Here is a 22,697-nt window from a genome sequence, read left to right on the forward strand (position 1 = left end):
ATCTCCAAGGTACTCTACAGATCTAAAGAATTATTCCAATATATATATACACGAGATGAGAGAATTCCTAACACTAATATGGTGGGTGCTTGTTTCTATGTTTGGCAAACACCTTAAATCTCATGTATAGAAACTTGATTTCCGCATTCATGTTTCTACAGATTAATTAGGACCTAACTGCACTCATCACTATAACCCACAATTAATCTGCAACACGATTGCTTGCAAATGGAAAATGAAACAGAAAAGGGAGGACCTCATTTAGTAAGCCATTTAATCCATAATAACTCTTTGAAACTTGATTTGTAAGCAATGTATCAATTAGAAGTATTATTGACCAACACCAACACACCATGACACCAAGACAAAGAATTAAATAGGCAAAAATTAACCAGTCATCAACATACCTCCAACGTTAAAACAAAAGGCTACTCCCATTTTTTGGTAGAACTATTCTGTGTCTGCTGCAAGTACATTTCTAAAAATGGAATCATTTTATAGCATGGAACATCTTATCTTCTAATACAGAAATACAAAATCCTAACCACCAAGTGATAACCAAGTATTATCACACAATGGCACCAGATCCACATATCTGCCCTACAAGAAAATTTTGAGGCAAAAAAATAGAAGATTTATCAACAAGGAAATACCTAATATTTTGGTTTTGATTGAAGGAAATCCCAAGGTCAATGCATATTATAACACAGTTTTCTACAGGAAACCAATTGACAACAAACATAGATCAACTCCCAACCCCACTAAAATCAATGCAATCTGTATGATTCAAAATATTATTTCCTGCACTTCTGACAAAAAAAAGTAACCGAATGGTAGTATACTCCCAACTTGCACAATCAACCTCATCACTATAACAATGTCCTAACAGGAAATACAGGACTTAATCATTGTTTCAAGTCAGGACACCTCATTGCAATTGGCATCTACCACTTTCTAAGTACATGGCGGAGCATAAACATTCAACAAATATTTGGATTATCAGGGATCTAAAACAACTGTAGCATAGGCTACAACATGATTGGGCATAATATAAGAACCTTCATCTTTATAACCACAATTTCCACATTTAGGATTCTATGCCAAGTATCATTGTGATACAGAGAACTGTAGGCCATTACCACCATTGAAAAATGCTTGTAAGCTTTGAAACACAATTCAACCATTGAAGTTTAAGAGGCATACATATGAAACACCATCATATATTTTCTTGTAGGCACACCAATGCCATTTCTCCATCAATCCAAAGCTAGTAAACAGTAACTATCAGAATAAGTGACAGTTTAAGCTAACGAATCAATTCACCTTGAAAGACAGATCTTATCACCACACAAACTGTCAGTTTCAATCTCAACCCAAACAAATGATTCTGTTATGTAAAGATACCATAGGATCACTCTCAAAATACATAAAATCTTATGCTACTGAAGAATCAAGATATATTATGGACCAAGCCAATTGCTAGTTCTCCTAGTAAAATAATAATTAAATGTGTTCAAAATCTTAATTTCATCTTCGGTGCAATGCACCTTCAAATAAAATGTAATTCCCAGCAGTTCTGCTTTGGCAATAGGTGCATAAATGTTGAATGAACAGCCAGATCATATCCAGGCGGACCAGTCATTGGCATACTAAATAACCATTGAGTTTTATGGGGCACAAATCCATTCCAATTTTCAAAATAAAGCCACACAAGATGTTACGATTTGGATTTACAATTCCTATAAGTTAGGCATAGAAGGTCTAAACCTTTCCATTTCTCTTTCAAAATTTTCAAGAAATCTCCACCAAGCTAGAACCAGCATAATCAGTATTAACTGCTTCACCTCCATCACTACAAGAAAAACCTTGATTTGAAACTTTGCACTTCCATAAACCATAGTCACCAATCTGTTATGTTTTGGCTTCAAAATTAAACATCATCAGCATCAATTTTTCATCCACGATTCAGGAACATAAACACAACCAAAAACTAAACTATAGAACAATCCCATAATGTACGTCCTCAAGCAGTTCATGCCTAGATCAAAGGGATAAATATCTATTCCAATCTCCAAAATATAGAGAGTATTTTACTTGCTTAATCTATGCCCTTTGAAGATATACCCTAAACTAGACAAAAAGTCTCCGGATACTGCACCGAACATTTTCACAGGGAGAGAATTTGAAGGGAATCACAAGGAAAAATACAAGACATGGAAAAGATAGAGTAAAGGCAACTTCAACTAGTTTCTGAACACCAAGCCATTTGCCTATCATCAATGTTTAGCGTCCTGCTTTTCCAAGCCCACCTAGACACAATTGAAGTCAAAACCTTTAACTTCAAGAATCACATCCAATATAGACTATTTAAGATTGCAAGGCAATTGGAATTACCAGATTTGACTGTGCCTAATAGCGGTAACCACCGCCATATGAATGGTCGCTCCCATAATAAGGTGGATATGAAGCATACTGCAACACAAACAGAAAACAAAATAGGATGAAGCTATTAATAGTAAAAAAAGAGAACTGGGATAAGCTAGAGGTTAGTTGCTCACATCAGAACCACGATATTCATGAAAGTAGGGTTCACTGCCTGCTCCATATGCATCTGAAACATAAAGACACAAGGATGATAAATATTGAAAACAATAAACTAAATAAAATAACCATGCCACACAAAGTGAAAAGAGCTGGGACAAAATAACTCATACCACGATAATGTGTCCCACGAAATGAAGCTGCTGGATCAGCATAATCTAACCGAGGATCAGAGTAATCTAACCGGGGTCGAAGCCTACTAGGTTCCATGTAATCAGGATCTTGGTCCTAAAAGCAAGAGAGTACTATCAAACTCTTAAGAATATAAAGGATGCACAAGCAACGACAGAAGCTTAACTTTTAAAAGAACAATATTGACCAAATGACAGAGTTTGGCCATAAAAAGAAATTCTCACAGTCATGTAAAATGGTCGCTTCATCCCATGTGGTACATCATCATAAAAATAGGGGTCATCAAAGTGCCTTCCAACAAAACGTCGGTCAAAGGTTTCTTCAGGAGAAAATGGTTGCCTCCTTGAAGAAACATGGTCCCTGTGTCCTCGCTCAGGGATATCATGCCAAGCTCTATTCATGTTAGATCTTGATGGCCCAGCAGTCATACCTCTACCAGCTGTGTGATAACCTCCTCTGAAAGTACCCCTTCTCCCTCCTACTCAATACAATAGTTGGGTTAGATTTTTAGCAGTAGCCAACTGAAAGATCTGCTTCTATTGGAAAGGAAGTGTGTGTGTGGGTGTGTCCGCACGCTCACATGGAGAGAGAACATTGAATACCTTGCCTCCCATGAAGCATGTCATATCGATCATTATAGTCATACTCATGAGGAACCATTCTACTAGTTTGACCACGTCCTCGTTGATAGAAACCCCTGCCACGTTGGAAATTTGCCCAGTTGGAGTGATGTCCACCACGCCCAAAACCCCTTCCTGTAACACGGTTGCCTAAATCAAATGGAGACAAGACCAGCTGTTAAGAAAGATTCAAGTCCTCAAGATCAAAGGTTACCAAATCTTGAAAAGTTTCCACTTCCAGAATGACCAATTCGAAAGCCACCACACATTCCACCCTTCACAGCCTGAGTTTTCGGCAATGGATTTGACAGCCTTGCTTTAACTCTCGTCTGCCAGAACATGATAACATCGTGACCTCAGTTCATAGACCATCACTTACCAGTTTAAAAACAAAATAGGTGGAAAGTTTATTATGTACCATGCAACTAAATGCATGCATTTCACATGCATCAATACTGGAATGATCAAAGCCTACCAGGCAAGGAAATAAATTAAAACTAAAACTAATGAAAGTAGCAAACTGAAAAGAAGATGTGAGGTAATTTCAAAACACATCTTCGACACCTCAATCCCTCATTTTGTTTCAAGTTAAAGGAAAATACCAAAATAATTTAATAAAACCTAGAAGTGGCTTTTTAGGTAAAGTGATTTTGCTACAAACACAACAAAAAGAAATGAGAAAAGAACAGCTGCAAAGCAACATGATTTGAAGTAGATGAAGTATCGACAGAACATATATTACCTTTGTGTTACCATTACCAAATTCTCTATTATTTATTCCCTCAATACAAGCAACAGCAGCATCATGCGTAGAGAAATCAACAAATCCAAAATCCTTTCTCTTGGCAGTTGACATATTTCGTGCTAGGACAACTCTCACAATCTCTCCATAACCTTTCAAGCACTCCCTAACACGGTCTTCATCCCAGTGTGGGGGAAGGCCATCGAGAAATATAGTCTTAACCTGAGCCATAATTTCAGGGTCAGGCTCACGTATAGGTTCAGCAAATGCCACTTTAGCAGTTCTCTCTGGATGGCCAAATACAACATCAGGCTTCTGAAGCCTCTTGTATGCAAGCATTGCATCAGCATGACAAGCGAACTCAAGAAATGCAAAACCACGACTTCTCCCTTCATGTTGAGCATCTGAGACAACAGTGATGTTCTCAACACCTTCAACACCATAATCCTTCAACTTTTGCCTTATCTGCCATTCCACATTATATAATAAATCACTGAAGAAATATATATATATATATATATATAAACAAGAGCTGGATTTTATTAGATACTCACAGCTTCCTTTGTCCATGTGTTGCATATATTTCCCAAGAACAATGTATCATTGTCCTCACTTGGTGCTGTCCCACATCGCTTTCCACGAATCTGTGAACAGTTGAGGAGTTAATATTACATTTATAAAATGTGAACCAAAACCATGAAGTGATACATACCACAGGGTTTTTCATTTCTGACAAAGCGCGCTTCACATGCTCCTTGCTTGCAAATTTCACAAACGCGTATCCTTTATTCCTATTCGTTGAAAGATTCTTGTGTAATCGAACTTCAACCACTTCACCAATCTTCTCAAAAACCTTTCTCAAATCCTCCTCAGTAGCATCCCTATCCAACCCACCAACAAATATCTCATACTCTTTCTTAATCTTACGCTCCTTAGCAACAGCTGTTAGTTCCCTGCGTTCGTCTTCCATTGCATCAGCTTCCTCAGCAGGCTCATCTGGATCTTCAAAGTCATCCTCACCAGGATCTTCAAAATCCACTCGATCTCCATACTCCTCATATCCATCATCCCCACCATACTCATCTTGCTCGGGCTGCGCCTCTTCTCTCCGATCCTCATCCTTCAAAGTCTCTTCCATCTTAACAGCCTCGTTTATGGGCTTTACTTCATCATCCATGTCTTGCCTCTCATCCTCCTTAACATCCACCCCCTTTCCCCCATTGTCAGGTTCTCCATTCCTAGATACTTTCACAAGCTCTTCCACAGCAGTTTGTTTCTTTGTCACAGAGTCCCAAACCAAATCACTAATAGCTCCATCATCCTTGCTAGAATCGAGTACAGGCTCTTCCACACCTTCCTCCTCCTTTACAGAGACAGCAACACTTTCAACCTTAGTATTTTCCACTTTCATCGTAACTTCTTCCTTCTTTAAGGATTCTCCAACATTCTCAGCAGCAAGTTCCTCGTCCTTTGAGCTTTCTTCAACCTTAGACTTTGTGGCAATCACAGTTTTTGGTGCTTGTTCTGAAAGAACTTTTGCATTGGCAGAAGTTTTCTTCACCACCTTCACCACTCTCCTCACAACCTTCTTCTTAATCGGAAGTGGCTTCGTAGTATCCAGCGTCGCCATGCTCACGTCCATATGTACATTTGTTCCTTCAACTAATATTAAAAATTACCAATTAGCAGACCTAGCCTAGCAACCTCAAAAAAAAAAACCCTTAAAAATCACATTAATTGCTTCACTTCAAAAAAAGAAACCCTAATTGAGAATAATATCAAGCTACTAAATAAATAAATAAAAACTTTTTTATAGAACGATGGAATAGCCATTATCACCTGGTGATTGTTCAAGTTTTGAATCAGAACCGGTAATTGGCAACGGTGTCATGTCGTTATTTTGTGTCTGCTTGGCGTTGCCTGGGGTTTTTGGAACCGGTGTCTCCTCTGTGGCAGAATCAGGAGCGGCTTTGGCAGCGGCAGGTTTCCTTCCCGCCGGTGTTTTTTTAGTTGCGGCTGCTTTTGTAGCTTTCATGTTGGCATACACAGAGAGAGTGAGATTGGTTACTGGCTTGAATTTATGAATCTTAAGATTGACTGGAGCAGAATATATCAGTGGAAAGGGGAAGAAAGTTTAATAAATTTATTTGATTGATTTTGCAATTTTTTAAGAATAAAAAAAATGAGGGCTTTATATATAAACAAGATGAAGATAGGGGAAGAGGAAGACAGAAGTGATTCTGGTTGCTTTTTTAGTCCTTGTAATGTGCTAATATTTATACATTAAACATGATGGTTTAAATTTTATTAAAACCGGTCTAACTTGATAAATTAACATATTAATTTATTGATTTAGTATCAGCTCCAGTTAAGTTTTATTTCGAACTGATTTAAAAATTAATCTTATAAAACTGTATTAGTTATATCAAATATGATGGACGTCAAACCCAGATAATGTTTTGTTTTATTTAATTATTTAAAAATATTTTGTTTTAATTTTTTTAAATAAAAACTTCAATGAATTTGTTCTAAAAATAATCTAAATTAATGGGGCTTAGCTCTTATTGTCATCTAATTAATTGTTATGGTTTTTATTTAATTTTTTATCCTCCGGAGTGGAATTCAAGAAGATTACCATAGAATTCGGTTGTCATGCATACACATTGTCCTAAACTACAAGCTCTAGATTATTCATTTTTGCAAGTACAGGTAGTAATATGCAACAAGTATCAGACCTTAGGGACCAAACTGCTACTAAACCAAAAGCCGTACTTTCGCTCCACAACCACAAAACTAGTAGTCGTCCCAGATTTGCGGGGATCGAAACGGCATCATTTTGTTTTAAAGCACTCCAGCTGATAGCCTCAATAAAATCGACTGCAAGCTGCTACCCCTTCTACGATTCCTTGGCGGAGTCCAAACGGGTTCCGATCAGTACTCGGTGGCGATTCAAACACGCTATCGAACTTTCCGTTGAAGACAAGAGTTTAGAAGTAAACTGTAAACCACCATGGGTGCCTCCGAGTCTAGTCTTTCAAGTTCGCAGGTAGTTAGTTCTTTTAAAATTCTCTAAACATTTACAATAAATTTGTCACTGTTGAGTAACTTGCTTGTTTTTGGTGTAAAGAAACTGACAGATGAGATCACTACCGTCACTGAGAGATCAGAAGCTGTGGATCCCATTTTGGAGAGGCTCGAATCCCTCAAAATTGTAAGCTTTTTATTATCCTTTACACAATCCCAATTTGGAGACTCATGCGCTATCTTATTATTCAATTTTTTTCGTACTGTAGACAAGGCCAATATTAACTTCACCTCGAAAGGAAGAAGGTAGTTTGACTGACATTTTGGTGAGGAAGGCATCGGCTTCTTCAGCTCCTGGTGGGTCTTGGAATTGCTTTCTTTCTTGTTTTCCTTCCTGCCATAGACTTTCTCCATTGAAGCATTATAAAGAAGTTAGAATGTTAGATAAGTATAAATTAATTCGCTCTCTGGAGTTGAAAATGATTCTAACATAGATATCTACCGATGAATAGAAAAGCAACTTACTTTCTAACGTGTGTGAATGTTGTCAACTTAAAACATTTGAAGGTTCGCTTCAGAATCCTTGGGTATTGAAAGAGAAACGAAAACAATCACTAGTTTTATACATTTTCTCGTGAATGTTTTATATAGAAAGAAATTAATGTTATGTCAAGTTTAATAGTAGCTGTTCGACGTGGTTTTTCATGTAGTGTATATTGGTCATAGATGTAATTTTGTACTCTTATATCTTGTATCTTGCTCATCCCATTTAAATAAGAGAATAATTGTTTGAGAAAGGCTAATATTTTGATTTGGTATTTGCATGTGTGTTGTTTTTAATGTTAGCTGTAAATCCAAATGTGTTGTTGGAGCTCTTCTCGATATATCGTGATTGGCTAGAGGTGAAGGTCCAGCAGATTAGCAAGAAACAGGTTTGTCTGTCATGAAGAACTACTATGAGTAGAAGACCAGTTTATAAAAATCTAGTTAAATATTGTAAAGGCATGGGATGGATCCTATGATCTGGGGGTGGGGGTCCTCAATGGATTATATTTTGTATTTTTAGTTCTTTCTCTGATGCAGTTTTTGATTTAGGTTGAAGTTTAGCACTAAGATGCACACATGCCACATGGACGTGGATAACGATAAATTTCATCATGATCTGTACTAAACTTGTTTATAGGTTAGGGTCGCATGTAAATTGATTTTCAAGTAGTGCTTGCAACTCTTCAATGCTCATGTTTAGGTTTTGGTGATGCATCAATGGAAAGTAGCCAACTATATATGATGGTGATGAGCAGCATAAAAATGTAAAATGTCCAATCTGCTGTTAAGAGAAAGCACATGATCTGGTTTTACTTTACACTCAATTCTGGTCGACCTGATTCTTTAATAGATCAAGTGAAGGTCCAAAGACTTTAGTAGTGTTTGGTATTCCGGTCCAACTATACTTTTGAAAAATTTTGAATTTTGGATTTTTAGCTTCAAATTAGTTAATTTATTTTTTTGTGTTTTTGGATTTGATGTCAAAAATGTTTTTTTTTTTTTTAAATGTTTTTTTGATGCGTTTCCAAGTGAAAAGCACTTTGAAAAGCAATTTCTATTAAACTACTTTAAACATGGTTTTATGTCAAAAAGGACATGTAATTGATGAACCATTTGAAATTTTCTCTTTCTTTACCCATGAATACGTGGAATCACTGATTCTTAACCAAATAGTCTGACTAGAGTGCAATAACAGCAATAGTTTCCACTGGAAAGTACTACTTTAGCGGTTATTGTGTTATATGCTGATGTTTGAAATCCTTCTCGCAGTATGCTTTGTCCTGGAAAACCTGCTGTACCTCTTTTGTCGACTTTGTTTTGGTTTTGCTATTTTACACTTGGTAGGATTCAGAAATTTAATGTTGCTTCCACAATATTTTGGTGAAAACTATTGCAGGAGGAGATAGGAAATAAGATAGAAGTGGCAGATGTTTTGGCAATTAAACTTCTTCAAAGGTTTAATTACTCGGTGTCAGCAATGAAGACTGCTTCGCAGAATCTATCAGAAGGTACTTGACAACTTATCAAACTATAACTGATTACTAACGGATTATGGAATCACATAGAGAAATCATAAGAGAATTGATCATTCTCTCAGTAGTGTTTGCCTTTTGGCTCAGTTACTTGTAGTGAGTCTCAGTTTCTTATTCTTGACTGCATCTTTGATCAAGCCTTTGATCAACTTTAATTGGGACAACACTTGCAGTTCATTCTCTGCAGGTGGAGATTGGGGAGTTAAAAGGGAGGCTGACTGAGGTGATTAGTAATTGTGATGCATTGTGCAATAGAATTACTACAGAGGGGCCAGAATCCCTTCGTTCATCAGTTAAGCCATTTTCAACTGCCACTGCTGACTCAGAGATCGGCTCTAGCTCATCATCTGTGCAAAGAGTATGAAAATCTTATCCACCTTCAAACGAAGCCAGGTCAGACTAACTGTTTTACGCTCTGTTTTCACCTTCTTTTTTCCTTGTGTATAGTCATTGTTTAACCCATAATCTCCATTGGGATCGAGATATGCATATTGGAAACGTTGACAAAGAAGCATAGTGGATGAAATGTGAGGACAAGTTGTTATTCTTGTTCTGCCATCCTCGCATTATCTTAATTAATCCATGATAGTTTCCTTCAAGATATTGAAAACAGTATGTACTGTTGCTGTAAAATGTAAAGATTATGCTGAACCGACATGGGCTAGGATCTGATGCATCATGTGTTTGTTTTAAACCAGATCTGATGCATCTGATGCTTCCTTTTTAAACGCTATTACGAAAAATAGATAATGACAAAGAAAGGAGCGGACAGCCAACGGGACACCCACCACCCCACCCCACCTATTGCTTGTGCAATTAACAATTCACGAACTGCTGCCTGCGGACATAAACCGATACAGAATAAACTCTTTAACACTAGAATAATGGAGGGTTTTTTTTATCAAATTAGCTGGTTTTCAAATTATGTTTTTCAGCCATATTATTAAAAAAAGAAGAAGAAAACCCTCCAAGTCCAGAGCATTTCTAAAGAAAAGGACAGCAGACCCCACTACCCCATCACAACTTCTCTATTATTTCTATTTTATAGGTGGCAAAATGGACAGATTAGCAAACAGTGTGCTGACGACAACAAGTATAACGTGCGTGAAAAGGCCAAGCTTTCCCATTCCAGGAGCAATGATATTCGAATTGTACGTCGAACCACGGAAGTGTAATCTTGGCTAGAACCTCGTACGCGTCAACTGCCAAACAGTTCAGATCCGAGAGCTATTGTCTGCTTAAACAAACCAGTATAGAACACTGTAAACTTCATTATTGACTGAAACAACGGAGCCTGTAAGTAATTGCAAGCCATACGACTTCCTGCATTTTGTAGGTAATAATTGCAAAAATCTCAGGCTTGGAAATCCAATTTCAATTCATGAATTACGAAAAGAATAAAAAAAAAAATTTCAAAGAGTCACAAGGATTGAAACTATTCTCGCTGAAACTGAATGAATTTGATTCCACGTAACAAAGGGACAAATAAACATTTTAGAAAAAGAAAAAAAAACACTTGAATTAAACACCCCAGTAAATATCCTCCTATCAATTTAAACTCATTGAAAGAGAAGTGTGACTGTTTATTCAATTATGACTGATTATTCGATTATGACTGATTATTCGATTATGACTTGATTATTCAAATTTCTAACATACATTAATACAATAACTTAATGACCGGACTAGAAGAGACCAGCAGACGTATGAATCAAGGCTGTTGCTGAGCATTGATGTAACCAGCATCAACAAGAACCTTCTCCCTCTTAGCTAAATCAACATCTTCATCGACCATCATCTTCACCAATTGCTCAAACCCAACTTTAGGCTTCCAGCCAAGCACTTTCCTCGCCTTGCTCGAATCCCCTTTCAAATTATCCACTTCAGCAGGCCTAAAATACTTCTTATCAATAACAACATGATCCTTCCAATTCATCCCAACATACCCAAATGCCACTTCCAAAAACTCCTCCACCGTATGCGATTCCTCTGTCGCAACCACATAATCATCAGGCTTTTCCTGCTGCAACATCATCCACATTGCCTCCACATAATCCCCTGCGAAACCCCAATCCCTCGAGGCCTGCAAATTCCCTAAAAACAACTTACTCTGCAACCCCACCTTAATTCTCCCAAGAGCCCTCGTAATCTTTCGGGTTACAAAATTCTCCCCGCGACGAGGAGATTCGTGATTGAATAAAATCCCATTGCAAGCAAACAGCCCATAAGCCTCCCTGTAATTAACAGTGTACCAATGCGCCGCGCATTTTGACGCGGCATATGGTGATCTTGGATGAAATGGGGTGGTTTCTGATTGCGGTGGCGGCGTAGACCCAAACATTTCCGAAGATCCCGCTTGATAGTACTTGACATGGCTTCGCCCTGTCGCGGCAATATGAGACCTCACCGCCTCAAGAAGGCGGACAGTTCCGGTGGCGACGACATCCGCCGTGTAATCAGGGACTTCGAAAGAGACTGCCACATGGGATTGGGCTGCAAGGTTGTAGACTTCGTCGGGGTAGATAGTGTCGAGCCAACGACGGAGAGACGACGCGTCGGAGAGATCTGCATAATGTAGCTTCATTCGGGCTTTATGTACATTGTGTGGATCTATGTAAATATGGTTAATCCGCTGCGTGTTGAAATTGGAGGACCTACGAATCAGCCCATGAACTTCATAGCCTTTGTTGAGGAGGAATTCAGTGAGATATGAACCATCCTGACCGGTTATACCGGTGACTAGGGCGATTTTGGGTTTGATTTCGCCGTTGACGGGAGTGGTGGAGGCGGATCGGGGTTGGTCTGATTCGGATGCCATTGATGGATAGTCCAAATTTGATTTGATGGGATTATGAGAAAAGGCTAGTCTGTTGCGATTTCGGTCTGTTGAGGTCGGGGTTTAATATAGCGGGAGGGAGGGGTGGTGGAGAAGGGTAGAATGGTAAATGGAAGGCGGGTATATAAGAAAGGTCAATGGAGTGGATGTTGAAGTGTTTGATTTTTAGGTTGAATTGACGGTTTTGGGCTTGTAGGTGGGTTTGACTCACAACCTAAACTAGCTAAAGAGTATTTATTTCCCACTTTTCAAGGGGCATCTAGCGTGGTGGTGGATTTTTTAATCCACAGGAAATCAAAAGCAAGCCTTGAGACTTTGACTCCCAACATAAGTACATATATATATATATATATATATATTCGTTTTTTACATTATTTTCTCAGGTTTAATCCTGTGAACTAATTGTTATATAACGATATATAGGCACAATTTATTTTTGCAGCTTACTAGCATTTTAAAAAGAATATAATATTTTTTTCAAATTAATTTTTTAATGTGTTTTTAAATCGTTTTGATGTACTGGTATCAAAATAAATTTTAAAAAATAAAAAATATTATTTTAATGTATTTCCAAGTAAAAAACATTTTAAAAACAATTTCTATCCTGATAAACAACAAAAGTGTGCATAGAAGACTATTTTCAGATTTTATGTTTCATAAGAACCCAAAAAGACGACTTTTTTACTGTATTATCTTGAATACAAATCATTTATCGTATACTTACTTCTTTTTTTTTTTACATGTATAAATATTACATTGTATCTCAACTATATATTTGACATTTAAAAATAAACAAAGTGTATATATATAGATGATGAAATCTGGTGCTAGAAAACTATTAACAGATTCCAAGCAATGTTTCCTAAGTTATCCAGTCGTCACTGAGTTGGATAAGAGATAAATCGATAAATAAATTTCAAAAATACACTAGTAGTAAAGATTTAATTGTTCTTATTTGTTTGTCTCAATAAATAAATGCATATTTATTATTACAAGGTACAGATCAAATTGCCGATTTACAAGAGTGTCCGGAGAAGAATTTTTCAATTTTGTGTAGTATTATTACCCATCATTTGTGTTATAATATAAAACTTTTGTAATTAACCGTAATATAGTAAGAGTTTAGAATCAAGAGATTTGTTTTTTCTGTGATTTTAAGTTTGAATTATATAATTGCTAATATAATGGTCATGGGAACCTTACATTGTTATTAATTTTAAAACTTATAAAATTAATCTAGGTACATATAAACTGACCTGAATACCTATATTAATTTCAAAAACTTTCGTAAGCGTATCATTTAAAGAAAGTTACTAGAATTGGGGACACCACTTCGGGAGGGGCCTATATAAACTGACCTGAATACCTATATTAATTTCAAAAACTTTTGTAAGCGTAGGTGTATTCTAGGGGGGGGGGCCTGCCATATTGAGTTGACTGGTTGCCAAGGTGTATTCTAAAGGAGCCTGAAGTGGTCTTTAAACTTGAGCGCATTCTTTGGGCACAATTCATTGGTTTTGTCCGAATTTAAAAATAGTTTTGCGTTTTCTTCTTCGATTTTATCAATAACAAGTCCAAGTTATGAGGAGTAATTAAGAAGCAAATTTAAGTAGACTCCACTATATGCTTTATAATTTATTTATTATACTTATAAGTAAATTTAAAGTAAGTGCGTGTTCACAGTGCTTTTTCCCGTCCCTTAACTTTTTTTATTTTACCCTTATTTGATCAAATTGTAAGATAATTTGGGTTAATTTATTAGCACAATTTGGGAACGCATTGCACAAAATTTCAAAAAAAAAATTGCATAAATTTATTTATTCTTTTGTGTTTTTAAATCGTTTTGATGTGCTGATATCAAAAATAATTTTTTTAAAATAAAAAAATATTATTTTAATGCATTTTTAAATAAAAAAAAACACTTTAAAAAACAACCGTTACCACACTCACAGATATTCTCTAAGAATCGACAAAATTGAATGACAAGACACCCAAGTAAAAAAAACAAAAGGATGAAATGGGTGGTTATTGGATCTCTCAGGTGAAAAACCTATTTTGCCATCAAAACCAAGAAACGATGTTATTAGGGTAATTTAGTAATTTTAAAATGATGTATTTGTCATTCTAGAATTTAAAGGGGGCAATATTGTCTTTTTGTTTTATGATACATAGTAAAATGACTCTTATACCCTTATATTCAGTATTAATTTAAAGCTTATAGTCATGGGTGTTTTCGTATTTGTGATTTTTTATGAACAATAAAATTACTCACATGCCCTTGGTTTGGATTTTCTATAATTTACATTGAGGGGCATTTTTGTATTTGTCATCAGGCTTTATATTTGTAATTGTCAGGTTGGATTAGGAGCAATTGTGTAATTTTTGGTGTCGCCTCCTCGGAGAGGCGACACGTGTGGACAAAGGCTTCCAAATTTAGTGCTGGCAACATTTTCCTTTTCTTTTCTCTTCCCTCTCTCTTCCCTTAAAATTAACATTTATCATTTCAAATTTCAAGGTCGTCCCCTTAGTTAGAGATATTTGATTATTAGTCCTCATTTTTTTTATTTGTAATTTTCATCCTTAGCTCCTTTGTAAGTTTTTTATTTCTTTTTAATTTCATCCTTTAATCTAAAACTTTTATTTGTTGTTTTTTTTTAATTTGGTCCTAATTTATTTTTCTTTCATTTTTTTCTTAGCTCTGTAAACTTTCAATAATATTCAATTTCATCCTTTAATTAAAAATTTTATTTTTTTAAATTTGGTACTCAATCTTTTGGTGATTTCTTTTTCTAGTTCTTTTGTGGAATTGTTTTTTCTTTTTAATTTAACTCTTCAATCCAAAATTATGCATCCTCTCTCTATTATTTTTTAAAATTTGATCCTTATTTTTTTAGTTGCTATTTTTTTTTGTGATTGAATCTTTTTCTAGTTTCAACCATTGACATTTTATTTATTAAAATTTAGGCTTCATAATTTTTTTTTTGCTGGTACTTTTGATCAAATGGCTCGGGTCACAGGTTTTGTAAGCTAATATTGGTTCACATCGTTTTTTTTATTTATTTTATTTTTCAATCTCATTAGTCCACATTGATTATTTTTTTAAATATGATTCAAGATTTTCTTTGTTTTTCTTTTTATAGTATTTATCCAAATCTCATAATCTGGCTCATGTCTTTTAGTTGGTGAACCCGAGTGGGCTCACACTTTTTTTTACTTTTAAATACAATTTTTTCTTTTGGATCCTATTGTTTTATTGTTATTTTTTTGAAAAAAAATCATCCTTCAATATTTCATTTATTGAAAATTAGATTTTATGATCTTTCTATATTTGATGCTTCTAAACAAATGGCCTGGGACAAGAGTTGGCATCATTTTCTTTTTTTAACTTTTTTTTTTCATCTCATGATTCAACATTTTTTTTTTTATTATTTTTATTATGTTGAGTTATTTCGATCTTATAATCTAGTCTGTGAGTTTGAAGACTTGGTCTGGGCAGGTTCATGTTTTTTTTTTAATTTATAATTGTTATTTATTTTTTATTAATTTGCATATTTAATTTTTTTACAACTCTATCATTTAATATTTTATTAGTCAAAGACTGAGATTGACCAAAATGCTTGCTAATTAAGCTAAAACACTATTGTATCGATTAGTTTATAACAACTTGCCGATCTACCCTTTTTTCAAGGGAAATGAAAGAGAGAAAAAAGGATTTTGTCGAGTAAAGACACGCCTTCAGTTGAAGATTAACCTTCTGAATTTACACTAAATTTCCGTATTATTTAGTAAGACTTAGTTGTTCGATATATAATATTCTAGTTCCCTTTGGTACGATTAATATTACCCATAAAATAATTCGTATTTTTATAACATTATGCTAAGCTATTAGTAGTACCTCATTAAATTTAATAAATGAGCAAATCATTTAAATTTCCTACTTTGATTGATATATTACTTGATGAATCTTATTTATCACTTGGAACTATCAACCAGTCAATTGTAAAATGGCATGTTATTTTATTTATTTATATTAAATTTGAAGGAGTGACTAATTGAGCCAATGAATAAAATAAAACTTATTTCTACTATTGGTTGGTTGATTGATCCATAATCTAAGTTGTCGCCCCATGTTCTCCCAATAATTTATCTGTATAGGTTCAATTTTAAATTTGTTAATTTTTTAACATAATTTTAAAATTGTGTTGGAAAATGATAAGATCAAATTATATATTATTTAATGTCTATGCTAATTCCAAAGAATAGGAAATCATATTTTTAAACATATTGTCACACCCGACATCGCGGCGGCCTTAAAAATAAATATTTCATGGAAAGAATGGATTTCTGGCATCTATTCTTTGATGGTAAATGATCTTTGTTTAAGGAGTCGCCACCTAGTATTATGGTCACTAGGAACCCTAACTGGTCAACAGAGATTCTATGGTCCGAGACTGGTTACGCAAAAGGGAAGATATTATCACCCCTTAAGCGTCCTGCCTCAGGCAGGCTGCATTGCTGACTTTTGTCATAAATTGCTAATGTTTTGTTGGTTTATGCTACAGTGGTTTTGCGTGTAATATTCCTGACTCTGGTGTCAGTGAATATTTAACTACGGATATTTCCAACTCTGGCGTTAATAAATACAACGTAGCTATAAAACAAAATAAATTTAAATCAGTTTTTTTTTATTCCTGACTCTGGCGTCAGTGAATAAACAAATCAAATAAATTTATTTTTACGTATCACACAAAAACAAAATAAATTTAAATCAGTTTTTTTTTAATTCCCGACTCTAGCGTCAGTGAATAAACAAATCAAATAAATTTATTTTTTATGCATACACATTTTTTATGTAACTAAATAAAAGTAAAATACAATAAAATAAAATAAATTTACATCAGTATCTTTATTCCTGACTCTGGCGTCAGTGAATAAACCAATAAATTTATTTTATTTTATTTTATTTTTGCATGCATATTTTTCATTCTTATGTAATTAAATAAAATACAATAAAATAAATTTGAATCAGTATTTTTATTCTGACTCTGGCGTCAATGAATAAAAATAATAAATTCATATTTGTTTTTTATTTATATTTACACACATTTTTTTATTATTATTTTTTATTTTTTATCTTTTTATTTTTTATTTACATTTTTGGGCTGGGCCTAGCTCAGCCCACATGGGCTGGGCTACACCCAGCCAGCCCAGCCCGGTCACTGGCCCAAGCCAGTGACCCGGCTGGGCAAAAAAACTAAAGGCACGCGTGACTTGTTCACGCGTGCACGAACACTGGTGAAGGTAAATTACCTTCACACAGTGTTCTTGCAACACTGAATTACTTTTTTTTAAAATGAAGATGCAAAGGGGACGAAGTCATACCTGCTCCTGGAGACCGAAGATGCTGCTCCTAGAGACTGAAGATGCTTGCAGCGTTGATGATGATTATCGCCTACTGCTTCCTCTGGTCTTCCTTCTGTGACCACTTGTCTGTGCTTTCCTTCTTGATTTCTCAACAGCTTCTAAATCTACAAGGAAGATTCGGGCTTGCTGTGAGTGTTCTTTGGCTGAATCCGGGTTTTTTCTTTGTTTGCAGGTCCGAAGACAATTTCAAGGATAATTCTCCTCACTGTGTGCTGCCATCTTGTTCTCTCTCTCTCTGTATTTGGATTTGTGCTCTGTTTTCTCTGCTTTTTTTTTTGTTCTTAACTCTGTTTTTCTGGGTTGATTTTTCGGCCTTGACTCTGTATTTTTCTGGGTTGTGTTTTGTGTGCTCTGTTTTTCTGGGTTGATTGCTCTGTTTTTCTCTGGTTCTGCTTCCGTCTTTTTTTTTTTTTTCAGGTTTTCTTCTCCCTTTTATAGAGATTCCCAAGCTGCCTCCTTTAACCAGTCCTGCCTTTGCAGGACTGTTATTTGCCATGAACGAGATCGTGGGCGAGAGACGTGATCCACGATTGGATCGAATCCGTTGCAGATTTTCAGCCTGTTGAATCGGGATGGAGAAGATGAACACGATTGTTCCACCAGCAACGGCAACGTTTCGGCAGCAATGGACATTTTCATTTTGACCCCTGAACGTTTTAAACTCAACAATTGGGATCTTAATCAGTAATAATTAATTTCTAATTGTGCCCTTGGATTAGATTCAATTTGAATCCCTGAGTTATAGCGCCATTTACATAACAGTCCTGGGTTTCTGGACTATTCAATTTGGTCCTTGGACTTTAATTTTCTAGCAATCTTCCTTGAATCAGCTCCAAACTTTGGTATTTTTTCAATTAAATCCCTGATTCCTTTTAATTAATTGAATCAAAGTTTAATTAAGTCCTCAAACTCATTAATTCTTTAATTAAGCACCTGATTTATTAATTAAACTAACTCAAATTTTTAATTAAAGTCTCCAACTTATTAATTCTTCCATTATTGACCAAATGACTCTCAAATTTAATAATTACATCCTCAAACTTCAAATTTTGTGTTGTCTTAACTCCATTCTCAAATATATTTTTACCCATTGTATTATTTATTCAAAAATTGGATTATGACATATATTAAAGAATTACGATCAATTTTAAGGTTATGCATAATTAGTTGAATATTAGTATGCACTAAGAGTTAATAAACTATAAACCGTAATTTTGAAACTTGGCCCGGCGGATTGACTCGGTCAAAATCCGGTTGACTTGGCGGGTTAACCCGGTAAGAATTGGTTAAAAACTCAGTTGCAACCCGTTGATTTTTGTTTTTTTTTTCTAAAACGACGTTGTTTTGATTTTTTTAAAAAATCAAAATTGACCCGGGTGACCCGGTCAAAACCCGGAACTCAGGCCTTGGACCAGACCGGGTTTAAAAACTCTGCTATAAACCATTAAATCTCTAGTTATCTCAACATTTTTTTTCCTTCTAAAAGCTTATTAATTGTAAAGAAACGAATTATTAATTATTGTCTTAGTTTTTTTTTAAATATGCATCTTAAATTAATTAATTAATTAATTAATTAGTAGTTGTTAAACCTCTACTGATGTAGAAACTTTTAGTAATCACTCATTACTTTTTTGTAAAGCTGTATAGAAAAGCATTACTTCTGATAATAAAGACTACCTCTTACAATACTTCTTGAAAAAAAAAACATAAAAAAGGAAAACTTGTGGAAATGATCGCTATTATTTTACGAGGCTGTATGAAAATATAAAAAATAATCATTAATTCGGGTAAGGCCCGCGCGTATGGGCCTTGAGGCAACCAGGCCTGCTTGTTGGGCTGGACGTGCAGCCCATGAAATTAAAGAAAATAGATAACTAACTCATCGTCGTCAATGCAACGAGAAACGATGGTGATACAATTCCATTGCCTGCCAATTTTAGGGATGTTGAACCATCATAATAATAAATAAATAAATAAATAAACCCACAAAAAACAAACTCTTTATCATGAAGAGAAACATATGGGGACCAAAATTATTGGATTACGTGATTTAAAATTTTAAAGGCAGCTCATCACATATTTCTCTCTCCTTGGCCCTAGTTCTCTCTCATTTGTCTATATATATAGGAAGAAAATGCAAATTGACCTAATTTAGCTTAATCAATCAGCTCTTGAAATAATAAAATAATATGATATGTAAAAAATATTAAAGCTCAAAGTCAAATAATTTAATATAAAATAATAAAATTAAAAAAAAAATACTTTTAAGTTTTTTTAATTTTATTTTATCAGATTATCTCAAACTCATAATTTAAATTACGGATTTTATGAGTTAATTCGGGTTTGTTCACTTTTTACTGCTTACATTATATGTCTATTGCACTACCTCAGGTTAACTTGAAATGTTTTTTTAATATATATATATATATATATATATATATATTTTGAGGTATCATGATTTGTTTTTAAAAAATTATATTTAGTTGTGTCATTTAAAATCCAAACCCATGATCAAAGTGTCCAATGAGAAGAGTAAATAAGGAGCCTGTTTATTTTTGCGTTTCAAAAATATTATAGAAATTTTTTTATTTTTTGTTATGTTTTTTCTTTAATTAAAAATAATTTTATTTGGTTTTTTTTATTGTTTTGACTTGCTGATATAAAAAATAATTTTTAAATAATAATAATAATAATAACAATAATATTTTGATGTTTTTTCAAGAAAATAACATTTTAAAAAGCAATCGCTACTATACTTCCAAACACTCCCGAAAAAACTGACAGGGGAGAGCAGCTCACAGGTATAAATTATTAAAGGAAAACTTCAAAAATGCCCTTCAACTATATAGATAGTATCAATGTTGGGCTCAATCAAATATATGTATCAATTTTATCCATTAGGTTTCAGCATCCATATTTGATCATGGATTCCATTCAAAATTGCATTTTTTTTTAATAAAGAACATTTTTTCTGTGGTGAAAATTATATTTTTATCGAGGAATTCTATCAGAAGGCCCCAATTAAGAAATTGAAATTTGCTTAGGAACAAAATCGATGTAAGAAATTGTTTGGGGACAAAATTGATACTGATCCAATAACTAAGGGGTGTTTTTCAGGTTCGTCCAATTATTATTCATTATATTTGCTTTGCCAAAATGATCTTCTCAAATCAGGAAGGGAGATCAGCTGCACGTCTTGAAACTTTTGAGGCTAGTGGCCCGAGAAACTCATGATCCAAACGAGTGAAATGGAGAGCAATTCAGTAGAAGATGAAGAAGGCAACCATGTCATAAGAATTTGGGAGGTGAACGAGGATCGCTTGAAATTGATGCACCAAAAAATCTCCGACCCACCAAAATTATTGACCAAAGCAGCTGCTAACAGTTCATGTTGCATCTTTAAAGTCCCCCAAAGGTTCATCGATATCAACGGTAAGTCCTACCAACCTCATGTAGTTTCAATAGGACCTTATCACCATGGTGAGGAACACCTTAAAATGATTGAAGAACACAAGTGGAGATATTTAGGTTCTATGCTCTCTAGGACACAGAACAAAGGTTTGGACTTGGAGGTCTTGTTGAAGGCAATACAGCCACTAGAAAAGAAAGCAAGAGAGTGTTACTCACAAATTATCCACTTTGACACTGATGAATTTATTGAGATGATGGTTGTTGATGGTTGTTTTATTATAGAGTTGTTTCGTAAAGTTGGAAATGTTGTTGAATTCGAGGTTGATGACCCTATTGTCACCATGGCATGGATCATACCTTTTTTTTACAGGGATTTACTTAGACTCGAGAACCAGATTCCTTTCTTTGTTCTTGAGTGTTTATTTGATATAACAAGAATGCCAGGAGAAGAATCTGGCCCTTCTTTGTGCAAACTTGCGTTGGATTTCTTCAATTATGCTCTTCAAAGACCAGATAATATTATTGCAAGGCATAATGATCTTAATGCCAAACATCTACTCGATTTAGTTCGTTCAAGTTTCATAGATTTTGAGCAAGGCCAGTCACTCCATGTGGACACATCGACTCCCATGATTCACTCTGTATCCAAACTTCGCCGTGCCGGAATTGAGCTCAGTCAAGGAAATCCTGAGGATAGTTTCTTGGTGGTGAAATTCAAGAACGGGGTGATAGAGATGCCTACCATAACCATTGATGAAACTGTAACTTCTTTTTTGCTAAATTGTGTAGCATTCGAGCAGTGTCATAATGGTTCTTCCAAGCATTTCACAACGTATGCAACTCTTCTGGATTGCCTGGTTAACACCTTCAAAGATGTAGAACATCTATCTGACTGCAATATTATCGAGAATTACTTTGGCACTGATTCAGAAGTTGCAAGTTTCATCAATGATCTTGGTAAAGAAGTAGCATTTGATATCGAAAGGTGTTATTTGTCCAGGTTGTTCCATGATGTTGACCAATACTACAAGAATAGTAGGCACGTACAGTGGGCAAGCTTCAAGTATACTTATTTTCGCACTCCTTGGTCTTTTATATCAGCATTGGCTGCCTTGATTATCCTTCTTCTTACGGTGTCTCAAACCGTCTACACCATTTATGGCACTTACAAAAACTAAACCCTACATGTATATCTGGTATGCTTTGAGAAGATAATACTATATATGATCCATGCATTGTATCGTTCTCTGGTAAATTTGTTTGCTGTTCCAATTATTTCAATGAAAGTTTGATGATCAGGAGGTCACCACCAAACATTCCAGGGGATGTCTGGGCATAAAATCAGACCAAACGTTCAGCCCACATGCATGCATTCAGTATAAGCTAATGGTCATCAACATCATAAATATATTTTTTAAGTGTTAAAATCAATCGTGGCCATCTCCCTTTCTTATCATCACAAGCAACTTGTTTATGTTAATGATTCTCTCTGCATGCACGTGTCAGCAACCAAGTGGGGAACAGTGATCAATCAATTAATAGGTGGGGAGGTCTTGAATTAAGTGAATAGACTCTTCAAGGTTATGAACTTTCATCTAAACGATTTCTTTTGCGAGCTGAATGCTGGATGATTCCACTTTAATGGAGGAGAAAAGTCTTGCATGTATTTGAGAAGCAGTCAAGACCATCTAAAGAGACTTCTTGGATGAGCTAAAGAAAAATTATTACCACAAAAATTATACAATAAATAAAATAAACTAAGGAAAAACGTTGTTTTTCTGTTCGTTTTTCAATGGAGGATGATACGTACATTCGCGCTGCGGACGTGA

The 22,697-nt window shown here is 34.9% G+C and overlaps 4 protein-coding genes and 1 long non-coding RNA gene across 6 annotated transcripts; 3 read left to right on the top strand and 2 right to left on the bottom strand.

The window, feature by feature from the left end:
• Positions 1–1,974: 1,974 nt before the first annotated feature.
• Positions 1,975–6,271, bottom strand: LOC133694116 (uncharacterized). Its single transcript, XM_062115563.1, has 11 exons — positions 5,935–6,271; positions 4,808–5,757; positions 4,650–4,739; positions 4,096–4,560; positions 3,568–3,682; positions 3,336–3,488; positions 2,958–3,211; positions 2,715–2,829; positions 2,559–2,611; positions 2,395–2,472; positions 1,975–2,309 (listed from the first exon to the last, which is right to left on the bottom strand). Exons 1-10 carry the CDS (start codon positions 6,128–6,130, stop codon positions 2,410–2,412), a joined length of 2,454 nt encoding a protein of 817 aa, XP_061971547.1. The 5' UTR covers positions 6,131–6,271; the 3' UTR covers positions 1,975–2,309; positions 2,395–2,409.
• A 636-nt stretch (positions 6,272–6,907) lies between these two features.
• Positions 6,908–10,579, top strand: LOC133694998 (uncharacterized). 2 transcript variants are annotated; one of them, XM_062116724.1, is made up of 7 exons: positions 6,908–7,141; positions 7,223–7,306; positions 7,389–7,476; positions 7,966–8,051; positions 9,062–9,173; positions 9,371–9,590; positions 10,246–10,579. In XM_062116724.1, the coding sequence occupies exons 1-6, from the start codon at positions 7,106–7,108 to the stop codon at positions 9,559–9,561; spliced, it is 597 nt and encodes a 198-aa protein (XP_061972708.1). In that variant the 5' UTR covers positions 6,908–7,105; the 3' UTR covers positions 9,562–9,590; positions 10,246–10,579. The 2 variants fall into 2 exon arrangements, with proteins under 2 accessions (XP_061972708.1, XP_061972707.1); XM_062116723.1 differs by lacking the exon at positions 10,246–10,579 and having other exon boundaries at positions 9,371–9,894.
• A 47-nt stretch (positions 10,580–10,626) lies between these two features.
• Positions 10,627–12,091, bottom strand: LOC133694997 (GDP-mannose 4,6 dehydratase 1-like). The gene has a single exon (XM_062116721.1). It carries the CDS (start codon positions 12,013–12,015, stop codon positions 10,909–10,911), a length of 1,107 nt encoding a protein of 368 aa, XP_061972705.1. The 5' UTR covers positions 12,016–12,091; the 3' UTR covers positions 10,627–10,908.
• Positions 12,092–17,339: 5,248 nt separating this feature from the next.
• LOC133694386 (uncharacterized) lies at positions 17,340–18,272 on the top strand. Its single transcript, XR_009842281.1, has 2 exons — positions 17,340–17,664; positions 17,938–18,272. It is a non-coding gene; the product is annotated as an uncharacterized LOC133694386 (long non-coding RNA).
• Positions 18,273–20,627: 2,355 nt separating this feature from the next.
• On the top strand, positions 20,628–22,143 carry LOC133695377 (UPF0481 protein At3g47200-like). The gene has a single exon (XM_062117340.1). The coding sequence runs from the start codon at positions 20,688–20,690 to the stop codon at positions 22,044–22,046; it is 1,359 nt and encodes a 452-aa protein (XP_061973324.1). The 5' UTR covers positions 20,628–20,687; the 3' UTR covers positions 22,047–22,143.
• Positions 22,144–22,697: the final 554 nt, after the last annotated feature.

The sequence above is a fragment of the Populus nigra genome, chromosome 5 (genome assembly GCF_951802175.1).
Source record: "Populus nigra chromosome 5, ddPopNigr1.1, whole genome shotgun sequence".
NCBI lineage: Eukaryota > Viridiplantae > Streptophyta > Magnoliopsida > Malpighiales > Salicaceae > Populus > Populus nigra.

Bases quoted from the DNA above. Each gene is read 5' to 3' on its own strand.
- LOC133694116 (XM_062115563.1), bottom strand. From the start codon at position 6,130: ATGAAAGCTACAAAAGCAGCCGCAACTAAAAAAACACCGGCGGGAAGG. The intron at 3,212-3,335 runs GTATTCAATGTT...TGTATTGAGTAG, and splicing joins CATGCTTCATGGGAGGCAAG to GAGGGAGAAGGGGTACTTTC. The intron at 2,473-2,558 runs GTGAGCAACTAA...TTTGTGTTGCAG, and splicing joins ATGAATATCGTGGTTCTGAT to TATGCTTCATATCCACCTTA.
- LOC133694998 (XM_062116724.1), top strand. From the start codon at position 7,106: ATGGGTGCCTCCGAGTCTAGTCTTTCAAGTTCGCAG. The intron at 7,142-7,222 runs GTAGTTAGTTCT...TTTGGTGTAAAG, and splicing joins CTAGTCTTTCAAGTTCGCAG to AAACTGACAGATGAGATCAC. The intron at 7,307-7,388 runs GTAAGCTTTTTA...TTCGTACTGTAG, and splicing joins GGCTCGAATCCCTCAAAATT to ACAAGGCCAATATTAACTTC.
- LOC133694997 (XM_062116721.1), bottom strand. From the start codon at position 12,015: ATGGCATCCGAATCAGACCAACCCCGATCCGCCTCCACCACTCCCGTC.
- LOC133695377 (XM_062117340.1), top strand. From the start codon at position 20,688: ATGATCCAAACGAGTGAAATGGAGAGCAATTCAGTAGAAGATGAAGAA.